Source organism: Anoplopoma fimbria, chromosome 5 (assembly GCF_027596085.1).
Source record: "Anoplopoma fimbria isolate UVic2021 breed Golden Eagle Sablefish chromosome 5, Afim_UVic_2022, whole genome shotgun sequence".
In the NCBI taxonomy this organism is placed as follows: Eukaryota; Metazoa; Chordata; class Actinopteri; order Perciformes; family Anoplopomatidae; genus Anoplopoma; species Anoplopoma fimbria.
Window position 1 is genome coordinate 18,639,584 of NC_072453.1, and position 11,835 is coordinate 18,651,418.

General features: G+C 40.2%; 1 protein-coding gene across 1 annotated transcript in view; it reads right to left on the reverse strand.

Annotated features, from left to right (window-relative positions):
- Window positions 1–283: 283 nt before the first annotated feature.
- The window catches only part of fshr (follicle stimulating hormone receptor), an 11,774-nt gene continuing 222 nt past the window's right edge, over window positions 284–11,835 (reverse strand). The window contains exons 1-14 of the mRNA XM_054598729.1: window positions 11,617–11,835; window positions 9,007–9,078; window positions 7,941–8,015; window positions 7,653–7,727; window positions 7,474–7,548; window positions 6,358–6,432; window positions 5,902–5,982; window positions 5,322–5,390; window positions 5,155–5,229; window positions 4,510–4,695; window positions 3,782–4,002; window positions 3,174–3,355; window positions 2,888–3,079; window positions 284–1,866 (exon numbers count right to left, since the gene is read on the reverse strand). The exon at window positions 11,617–11,835 is cut by the window's right edge and continues 222 nt beyond it. Of these exons, the coding sequence (XP_054454704.1) occupies window positions 1,396–1,866; window positions 2,888–3,079; window positions 3,174–3,355; window positions 3,782–4,002; window positions 4,510–4,695; window positions 5,155–5,229; window positions 5,322–5,390; window positions 5,902–5,982; window positions 6,358–6,432; window positions 7,474–7,548; window positions 7,653–7,727; window positions 7,941–8,015; window positions 9,007–9,078; window positions 11,617–11,771 (2,004 nt within the window). The 5' untranslated portion in view covers window positions 11,772–11,835 and the 3' untranslated portion in view covers window positions 284–1,395. The remainder of the gene's footprint in view (window positions 1,867–2,887; window positions 3,080–3,173; window positions 3,356–3,781; window positions 4,003–4,509; window positions 4,696–5,154; window positions 5,230–5,321; window positions 5,391–5,901; window positions 5,983–6,357; window positions 6,433–7,473; window positions 7,549–7,652; window positions 7,728–7,940; window positions 8,016–9,006; window positions 9,079–11,616) is intronic.

Below are 11,835 nucleotides of genomic sequence, written 5' to 3' on the forward strand. Positions count from 1 at the left end.
GTGTGTGTGTGTGTGTGTGCTTTATCTAGCTCCCAGTTCCATGTCTGTAATAAGCAGAAAGAGCAGCTGTGTAGTCTCCCCTACCCACCGACAACCCAACACCCACCCTGGCACGCAGAGCGGAGGTTGGTGGGGTCACTTTGTCCTTGAAAGCTGTGGATGCTCTGAAGGACAGCGTTTCTAGATAAAGACAGCATCATTTAATGTGTGTGTTTTCCACTGGTTACTACTTCTCATGCACTCACATTCATCATAAAATAAAATAAAGCTATTCAAGCAGAGAGGATATAATAAACTAATTTATAAATGACATTGAAAACCATCACAAAGATATATTTTTCTCAAAACACACAAATATATATAAAAAAAAAGTGGCACTGAATAGTAATTCCATTTACAAATGATAAACATAATTACGCTATAAAGATAATTACACGTTCTTCATTTTGAGACAAACTGAAGGGTAAGAGGGATGTGGAGGCATGGAGAGCTCCAGCAGGCAGAGTATGAGGAGATTATTAATGAGGATGTCCTTCAGTGTGCTTCTTAATGAATATCATTCAATCATAACGTTGAATGCTAAATACATTTTGACTTCTTGAGGTGCATGTGACGACACATCGAGTGACACGCCTTTGGTAAAGTGTTTCAAAGTACTCTAGTGTATTTCATTATCTTGAGACTCTGGATGGAGGGCAGACGATGCATCAGAGTAACGTGACTTTCCTCACCATCCGCTACTTGTGTTTAATTGTTATGATGCAGTAAACTCCACCCATCCGGCGTTCCAATCAACGTAAAACATACGCATGGAATTATCTAGGACAGCTATTCGACCTAGATTTGGTCAAAGTATCTGCAGGTGTTCTGCAGCTATCTTTACTTGTATTTCTGTACGCACTGTACATGCAGAAGAGGATTCCCGTGGGTCACATGGTTTCAGGAGGACTCTTGTGCTCTGTGTTGTTGCAGGTCAGAGGTCAGGTCCAAAGTGTCTTTGGCTGATGTTCTGGCCAAAAATACTGGCAACATATCAGAGATACATGAAAACCAGCAAAAGTCAGTGTCATGAGTTGGGCGTCATATTGAGGATTTAGCAGTCTGTTCGGTGTCTTCACAACCTTTCAAACATGAAAAGAAGTGCACCTCTTCGGCTACGTTGAATTTCTTGTAACTTTAAGGGCGCATTGTATTCTGTCCATATCTCCATCAGACCTAAGAGGAGTGTTCTTTATCTGCTGTAGACGAATAGGACTTGTGTAGGGAGAGAAATACGACCCTCCTGACATTCCAACAAGAAGCCTGTCTCTGTGGGTTTCTGAACGACAGTCAGCACTCTTGTGTCCCATCTAGACTTAAAGTATTGGCCAAAGAGGACGGCATCACGCGGCTGCTCTACGGAGAGGTCCAAGCCGGCTGCTGGCAGGAGGAACTCTCTGTCCGGTAAATCTGCGCCCGTGTTTTAAACAGGCCGAAGCGAGCGGTGAGGAGAAAGAAATCCCGCCTAAAGGTGCGGGTGAAGAAGGCGTACAGGAAGGGGTTGGAGCACGAGTTGATCGGGTAGAAGAGCACCAGCAGGAGTTTGGCGTCTGACACCCCGATGAGCGGGAGCTTGAGGGCGGCTGAGACAGCAAAGAAGGAGATGGGAGCCATGCAGAGGAAGTCAGTGAAGATGAGGATGGCCATGCGTTGGGCCACGCGGGTGTCGGCGTGGGCCGGCGCAGACGAAGGGTTGCGGACGGTCAGGTAGATGCTGAGGTAACAGCCGCACACACAGAAGAACGCCAGGATGTTGAGGAGGAGGAGAGACACCACGTAGACCTGAGCCTGCAGAGACTCCACGTCCATGGGCAGGCAGATACTCACCTTCACCACACACACACACACACACACACACACACACACACACACACACACACACACACACACACACACACACACACACACACACACACACACACACACACACACACACACACACACACACACACACATCCAAACATCAAACATCAAACAGTGCACAAGGACCTTGAAGCTGCTCCGCACAGTTCTGGAGCAGGTAAGCTCCAGCTCTCAAAGGGTTTGTGGACCAGTGGGCTATAAAAATCGACGCCTACTCTATCTGGAAATAGCTTTACATTTATATGATCAAAGAAACAAATGAATGTGATGTCCAGAAAACAGAAGAGCAAACAAACAGTGAAGCCACGGTATAAGTTACGCATGCTGTTACCCTCTACAAGAAACAAAATACTTTTCCTAGAAACTCCCCTCAGCAAACTGTGTGCAATGATAGTCATTGCTTTTGAAATGCATCACTATCATTTTTGTAAATGATTCAGTAAAATTGAAACAGTTAAGTCCATTAATTGATTAGTTGATCCACAGAATTCACTCTTTGTTTTCAATCAAATTTCAAGCAAGAGGTAAAAACATTTGATGGTTCCAGGTTCTCAAATGTGAGATTTGACTGCCTTCCCGTGTCCTACATGATAATGATAATAATTAAATATCTTACCACTTTAGGCTGTTGGTCAGACAAAACAAGACATTTAAGGAGGTCACCTTGTGGCTCCAGAAATAAATCTGGTCGACATGTCTGGCGTTTTATGGACCAAACGCTTAATCGATTGATTCAGAAAATAAATGTCTAATGAATATAACCATCCCTTATGTAATGTCATGCAAAGCCATACATTACATAAGCTGCTTTGCATATTTAAAGCATATTTTGACAGCACAATTACATCAGTTTGTAGAACATGAGCTCATGCACCATTTCACCTCCCAAAAACATAAACAAATTGTGAAAGACCAGACATTGAACTGTTGTCACAAGTAGTGGAATGGAGAGCGTGTGGTCGTGTGGTCTGTTCGAAGCACTCACCTTCCCGTAGCTGCTGACCCCGACTGTGGGCAGCAAAGCGGCGAGGGAGGAGAAGATCCATCCCGCTGTCATAACGATACACGCGTGTCTCATGCGAAGTTTACGGTCGAGACGCAGAGCGTGTGTGATGGTGTGCCAGCGCTCCAGTGTGATGGCGGTTAATGTGAACACGGACAGCTCACTGGCAAACACCTGTCATGGAAACAAACATGGATATTCATAAGTATGTTGGTATTTATGTAGAGGTATCATACGTATCGTTAAGGACTCCAGAATGCATACACACCGTAAAGAAGCCCGCAGTACTGCAGCCCAGGCCCGTCTGCCACTCTATGGCGTCGTTGTAGTAGCGGCCACGTGTGAGCATGTCCCAAGTTGCTATGACGACCAGGTAGATGCCCATGCAGAGGTCAGAGAAGGCCAAGTGGCACATGAGGAAACGAGGGACAGTCAGTTTGGAGCGGCTGCCTGAAAAGGATAAAAGAAAATCTTCTTTATAAACAAGTATTAACAGTAACATTTCCTTAAGTTGATTTTCTATTGCAAAAGAGAATGAGGCTTAGTTTAGCTGTTATGTGAAAACCTTATATTTCAACTTTTGGGGAGAAGAAATGGACAAAAAGTATGGAACTGTAAGAAGGAAGGAAATTAGGAAAGAAGGTAGAGTTGAAGAAAGAACAGAAAGAGGAAAAGCAGAGAAGAAAGAAACAATGAAAGAAAGTAGGACAGGATGATGGAACGATCGAGGTATAGAAAGAAAGAAAGAAAGAAAGAAAGAAAGAAAGAAAGAAAGAAAGAAAGAAAGAAGAAGACGAAGGACGAAAGACGAAAGACGGAAAGAAGGAAGTAAAGAAAGTAGGAAGTTGTGTTGGTACTGAATGTCCCATTTCCTACCTAACAACACCAGAAGTACGGCTGAGTTCCCCAGCAAGGCGAGGATGGAGATGATCCAGATGAGGACCCGTAGGGAGACAGCAGACATGATGTCCTCACAGGGGTTAAAGTCATCTGGGGTCGGTCTGCAGGTGATGGAGGTCGAGTTGTAGCAGAAGTCTCTTTGGAAGTGAGGGTGATCCCGAGCCTCCGGTTTGGAGCACAGCGGGTGCCACCTCGTTCTAGCACAACGTACAAAGAGTGCATATGAACTAAATCTATGAGGTGATTTCACAAAGAAGGATGTGTTTGTTGTTGTAATACTCATTTAGGCCACAAAAGTCTGAAGCGCACCACAAAGCCATTTTCTAAATAGGTCTAAAAGTATTCATGTTTTCTTCCAGGTGAGCTTTCACTTCACCAGGCTCGCTAAACACAAGGTGAATATAGATTGTGTGTTAGCAAAAAAATGTAATGCACCTGTTCTTAATTTATTTTTTCTCAGGGCTTACGTTTTTTCAAGTCCCATGAGATATCAATAACAAAAATTAAAAAATGCTGATTTAAATATATATATAATAATATATACTCCTCTCAGTGATTTACAATAAAATATTATGCATTGTAATTGTCAACTCATAGTAAATAGCCTGAAATTGACCAGAAATATAAGCATATTTCCCCAGATTTTGATCCATTTATTTAATAATAAGGTGTTCAGATACATTTTGATGATAATGCATGCGTACCCGTTCCTGTTCATGCTTTGGAAGGCGCAGCAGTGTGACGAGTAGGTCAGGTTGGCCTCGCTGAGCTTGGTGAAGCTCTGCGGAGGAGGAAGCTCTGTCAGATTACGGGCGGACTCAGCTTTCAGCGTCTTGAGTCCTCTGAGGATGGAGACCGGCAGGGAGCTGAGGGCCGTCCTGGAAATGTCCCTGCACAAACAACTACACGTTGGTATCTAATAGACGAGTAAAAGTTGTTATCACTTCAGAATCCACTGCTTGTTTAACAGATGTCTTGTTAATGTAAAAGGCATTTTACCTATATCAGTTCATAAAAGCTGTAAAGGATCTTTCTTTGGAAAAAAACTACAATTTTGCTTAGACTCAAAGTTCCTAAGCAGTAAATTCAAAGTTTGATTGCAGAGTGATGCTGGGATGTGGAGTCAAAAGACACAACAGCAATAACTGCACAAGAGAGAACAAATAGAGTCCTTTTCTGGTTGTTACTTCAATAGAAATAGGTGTATCTTTTGATTGGGTAATAAACTTTATTTTGACCTTAAATCTGGCTGATAAGTGTTTCCGAGCCTTGTTTTCTCCTAGTGTAATAAGTGATGATGAGGAGGGTGAATCATGTGGGCATGAGTTACTGTTGGGTGTCATTCTTACAGTAACACCAACTCACTGGAACCCGTGAAGGCGTTGGGATCGATGTCCGTAAGCTGTTTGTTTCCTCCCAAGTATCTAAGAGGAACAAATGAAATATTTGAGCTGAGTTTTTGTTCTTTTTTGGGGTAAATCTTCTGTTTGTTGTCCTGTCTCTGCCTGTGACTCACAATCTGTGCATCTTCGTGCCGTTGAAGGCGTCACTTGCCACCTTCTCGATGCCATTCCTGCTGAGCACTCTGTCATTAGAAAGAGAAGCCAAATCACAGTCATGTGGCTCCAACACAAACAATTCACAACAATTACTCCTCTGAGCTATCAAAGCTAATTTTAGTATGTGGAGTGCTTTTGTTCTCAGTCACAGGAGAGCTGTATGAGTACACAGAAAACACTTCATAATTGGTTCATTATTAACGTGTAAAATGTTAGAGATCTTGAATCCGTTGGCAAACTACCTTTGTTTCATACTTTGGCAGTACACTCCGATTTTTACGAAACTAAAAGTAGAAATGCCAGTTTATGATTACTCCACTATAAGCAAGAGACCTGCAGACAAAAATGTTACTAAAGGAAAAGTTCCTTTATATTTGAGGAAATATTGCAGAGAGTTTAAAAGTGCAACATTTCTCTTTGCCCGCTGTGTGAGGGAGGTGACTGTGCTCCTAAAAAACTGAGAATCATTATTATATTGTTGCAGCAGCTCAACTACACAGACAGACAATAAATACACATACTATACTAATCTCTTACATCTCGGTGATGGTCTGAGAGCAGAGGCCTCTGAAGGCATTGGCAGGGACTCCCTTTATGTGGATGTTGTCTTGCAGGAGACTAAGTAGCACATAGATTAAAAAAACACATGATTAACAACAAATAGTAAGTAGAAAAACGGCAGCAACATGTATGTTAAAACTTCTGGAATACCTGCTACAATCCCTTTACATCCATTTTCCTCTTTAAGCTAGCAGATGTCAGATGGGAGACAGTTTGAAAATGTTTTTTAGAGGCTGGAGATGAGGACAGATGGTGTTATTACTAATATTCTGTTCTCTGAGGAATACTCAGTGCGTAGGTTTTAACTGCAGTGTGATATCTTCTGGGCATATTTCAGTATGCGTGCATCCAATAGCCTATATGTTTAAATACACGTGGGAACAATTGTGTGTGGGCATGTGTGGTTCATTTGTACATTGTGTTTGGACCTACAACAGGAAGTCGCTTGCTTTGGAGTGGATCTTGGTCAAGTTTGGAAACGTTCTCAGTCCGGTGTTGGAGATGGCCCTGTGATGTGCAGATTAACCACCAAATGTTACCACAGTCACACTGAAACCTCTGAACAACAGTGAGTCGTAACGATGAAATCAGACAATGTCGCATTCATTGTATTAAATTAGATAAAAATGAGCAAGTGAAGAGCGTCCATCACAATTCAGTCAGCAGTTTTTATTTTATTTTGCAACAACACATAACAGTTCCAACATCCAATACTTCTGAAATCTGAAACTGATTATTCAGAGCTGGGACAAAACAGAAAGAATTAACTTGATTGCTTCAAAATAGCATGCTAACATAAGAACAACGGAACGCTAAATAGCCACGCTGCTGGAAGATGAATATATAATATATATATATATGAAATATATAATATATATATATATGAAATATATAATATATATATATATATATATATATATATATATATATATGTAATATATATATATTCTTATATTATATTTTAGTTATTTTTTTTACTTATTTATTATACCGGTTTTGATCGTGTTTTTTCACTTATGTCAAATATGTAATATATATATATTCTTATATTATATTTTAGTTATTGTTTTAACGTTTTTTACCTATTTATTATACCGGTTTTGATCGTGTTTTTTCACTTATGTCTCTTGTTTGCACTATCCACTCTGCTGCTGTAAGGTACCCTGGTTTAAAGGTTGAACACTTTAATAATGCTAATTGTTCTCCGTGTGTCTGTCCTACTTCTAACTAGTGGGACAAACATAAACATTTTTGTTATTATAATGTCAGTGAATGATTTTATTATATTTATATAATCAAAATAATCACATTTAGTGTTTTATTTGTTTGTTATGGATATATTTAACATGGCTGAAATGATGGATAATTCATTTTGTGGAAAAACCTTTTTTCATGATATAAAGTGTGACACTTGAATTCTCTTCCTGGGGATCCAAGCTGATTAAAAATATATGTTTCTGGTCATGGGGGGCTTTAGAAGTAGGCCTGTCACCCATGACCCATTTTGGGCTCACAGGCAGCTCTAAAGACATAAACTGAAGTACTTACAGATTCTGTAGTTTCACAATGTTCTTGAATGCATCTTGGTGGATGTGTCTCAGGTGTTTTGACTTTGTTATGGTTCTGAAAAGAACACATATAGTTATGTATTCATTAATACAAACGACTGGTCTTAGTCTACAATTACAGGGTTTCACCACGGCCATTATCCTGCCACTTATACTCACATCTTGGTGAGTTCAGGGAGATCAGAGAATGCATAAGCTCCTATACTCTTCAACGCAACGTTCTCAGAGATTAAGCTAAGGGAAAGGAGAATGTGACATTGATATCAGCTGTCAGGTCTTTTTTCACACTCTTTGACACCTTTTTTTTTCTCCACCACGCTGCCAAGCTAACTCCTCAGCTGTTGGGTGATCAACTTTCTCAGAGTTTGCAGCTCAAAGACAAAACACACCACATGCTGGATAAATTGCGTCTCGAGCAGTGGCTTTTATTAAAACGTCTATACTCACATATGTGTGAGCCGAGGGTGGCCGGCGAAGGCAAACGCACCGATGTTCTCCAGCAGGTTGTTCCTCAATATGATGCTAAGGTTGGAGGAAGAGGGGAAAAAAGGAAGAAGGTAAATTAAAGGGTATAAAGGACACTTACACAAGTACTTTTAGGAGGATCACCACACTCAAAAAACGATGAAGGTCAAATCACCAAATATAGAGTAAAGGAAGGCTCTGTTATGGTCCATTACCAGTTTGTTAAAGATAAAGCCAACCATGTTGTCACTAAACAAAATGGCATCTCAAAGCTTAAAATGATAATATGTTAAAAAATATTTTTTACTAAGGTCCATAAATAATATATGCGCCAGAACATATTAAAAATAACTTAGTTGTGTCAACATTCCTTTTTGAGCAGAGAAAACTATATTTTGCATGCAAATAAATCATTTTTGTAGAGAAATGATTATAAAGACTAATTAAACTTGAGCAAACAAACATCCCATCTGTTCCATATTTGCTATTATACAAAAAGATCACAATATAAAAGACAAATAAAGAAAGTAGCACTAATACAATCCCATGATTTTGAACTCTTGTTTTCAATTATTTCTGGATTAGTTTAAACTCGTGTAAATACTATAAATATGGGGGATTATTTCAATATTTTGCTTCATGTACTGCACACAACTAGTTTGCTATTATCAGATTAAGCACACAATAAAAGATAAATAAAAAACTAAAGTGTGTAGCAGAAATGCCATCTCATTTTATTTTAGATTTCTTTTTTTCTATTAGTGTAACTGTGGTTTAAAATGTAGAGTTACTCTGAATATAGGGGATACTTTTAATACCCGAGCTTTAAGCAATGTATATAAAATTGAGCTAAAAAACAACATCTGTAATAACTCTAATAACCATAACCTTTTCTTTAGTTTGGAGGAATAAAAGCGAGGTACGCAGAGATCAGACAGTGAGGCCCGATCACTTCCACTCTGTTTCGTAATCCTTATCTGGAGTGTTTTGACCTCCTCCGTTCATTATGTTCCACATCAAAGAATAAACATGAACGACAGACACTCACAGATTCCTGAGATGCTGCAGGCTGGTGAAGGCTCCCTGGGAAATCACAGTGATCTGCGTCTGCACCACTTCCCTGTGGATCCAGAAACAAGCACTCACATCAGCTCTCACAGAATGAAGTCACCGAGGAGAAATCTTTACAAAGTCATTAGTGGACATCGTTGGTTTTGTGGTGGCGGTGACGTGGGTGGGATCATCTCCACATTTTCATCTTCACATGTGATCTGAATATTAGATCAGCTCTCAAGCTTATTCTGCATCTGGTTTTAACTTGTAGATCCCATCTGAATGGCCCTCCAGTGCTGCATACTTGTAACCCCCCCCACCACCACCACTGCTCCTGAGCCTTGACCTTCAGGCAGAACGGATCACATGAGAACACACACATCGCGGAACTTCTCTTGGGACTGGACGCTACTCCTGCCACAAAGGAGGTCCTCGACTGTGTGTGCGTGTGTTGTGTCGGCTAGATTTGTGAGTGAGATTATGAACACCTGTACTTCATTAATTCATGTTAATGCTGCATTCTTTATGCTGACCCCCACCGTACCATCCCCTCCTCTTTGTGGCCTCGAGATTCCTTCAAAACCTTCGATGGGCCCAAAATAACACACAGCTCTGTGTGACTTTGTCAAAAACACCTAAACCAACCTTCCATCAACACCTACATCAATTTCAAAAGAAATACAATATCCTCCTTTGAAAGTTTGACATTTTAGGAAACAAGATATTTTGTGCCTCACCTGTGCTGTAATGACCCGTAGCTGAGGGTGACTTATATTAGCTAAGATCCCATTTGTCTATTTGTGCTACTTTCATACTAACTTTTAGTACTGATCCCATGATTGTTTGTGAGCAGTTGTGTGAGAATGTGGACAAAACAATACAAAGTCCTGCCACCAGTTTTCCCGCTACTCCGCTAATCGACGGTTGGTCGAGGTGATCAAACGTCCAGGTAGAGCGATGGGCCTTGAAGCACATCTTAGTGGCCTAACAGAAGAATTAGAGCTTCAGCGTCAGTCACGTGACATCACGAGGCCCCAAAAAGACTTTTCGCATAGACTTACATCAGCAAAGAGACATTTGACTTGTTTTTGCTTCATGTGCCACTGAGAGACTTTCCTAGGAATGAACGGGACATCGCCTTCAACGCTGTATCGTGTTCTCTCATGAATGTAAACGATGCAAAGTTTTAAATATTTCAAAGAAATCAGCTTTGTGAATGTTTTAAGTGGAAGGAAATGCATCCAACACATTTGTTAGGCTCCATGGATACACACAATGTTTTTTTTATGAGAAAAACAGAATGTAAATGCAACATTTGTTTGTTTACAAGACAACTGTACAGGAAGTCTTTAACCCGTGGGCACTTTAGAGAGCTGTGGTTACGCTGGCAGTCGCTGAAGAAAAGCAGACACACTTTGCATACATCCCCTTAAGTATGTGAATGTTAAAAAAAACTAAAAAACATTTGCAAATTCAGTGCAAAATTCAGCCAGGAGGAGATGAGCCAGGATTATAGAGGAAAGTCTAAATGATTATGCACGCTCATGGGATGTGACATTGAATTGTAAACATGCTATGCTCTCTGAATCTGTATCAGTGTAGGATGATGACTGAAAAATACTATTTTGGGATGTATTCTCTGAAATATGGATAAATGTCACTTGTTGTGCTTAAGTAGAGGGACACTACATCGACATTACGCGTGAAACTCTTCATAAGGAGAAATACTAATACTGTCAAAACAGCTGCATGAATTCTGAGCTTCATAATGTCTGAAAACATATGTGATAGAGTTCAGGGTTGGTGACTACAAATCTATAACAGAATGGAGTTTGAAAGACATGGACATTTACAAGGCATAGAGGGTCTAACAAAAGCTGCTATTTAGTTGCATTATGGGACATGTAGTATCCAGTGTTTTTGGAGCTTGACCTCTGCCAGAGACTTAAGGTCAGGATACCTCGGCTTTTGCTCGTTCCATTTTGGATTTTCTTTTAGAAATGTGTCTTGCGAGTCCTACAACAATGAATTTTTTGGAGAAGTGCCCATTGGTTCCACTAAAGCATACAGTTAGACTCTTGTTAGTACTTATTGTAAAAGAGAAAATAAATGTTTATGGACCAAATAATTGGACCAAAACATTTTCTCTGTATTTAAGATCTTTGTTCAGAAGACCTTTGCCGTTTAAGAAAAATAACTTTGATATTTATTGTATGCGCCATTGCTACATTTATTTATTTTTGGGCGATTGTTTATTCATTGGCTGAACAACTTTTCCTTTTTATGAACTTTAATATTACTTGTTTTATATATGTATGTCTCCTTCTACTCACACTTTATCTTTTTTCACGAAAAACATATAAAATAAAGGAATGAGTCCAAAGAATAAGAATTTGCCATTAAAAGCACATCCTGCTGTTTTCTGTTCAGCTTCCAACAAGAAGAAGAATGTAAGAGCTGAGCAGCGTTCGTGTTACATTAACGTTTTCTCTCTGAGATGTGAACCATGCTGCCAGCAAGTGAACCGTAAAACATCTACAACAGCTGCAGCAATCTGCCTCCCAACGTTTCTGCAGATATGTGTGTGCACTAAGTGTGTACTTACAGACACTGGGTGTTGCTGGAGATGTTGGAGGGAATCTCTGTGACCCCAAAGTCCAGCTTGAAGTCAGTCTCAACTCCAAGTTTGATTTCCATCTCAGGGCCCGGCGCCGACGCTGCTGTCTTTGTCATCACAAACATTAACATGAGCACAATCATGACTATCCCCGTCGCAGCCTGGTGTTCAAAGTCCAGGTTGTTGTATTTCAGGTTTTCACTTTTC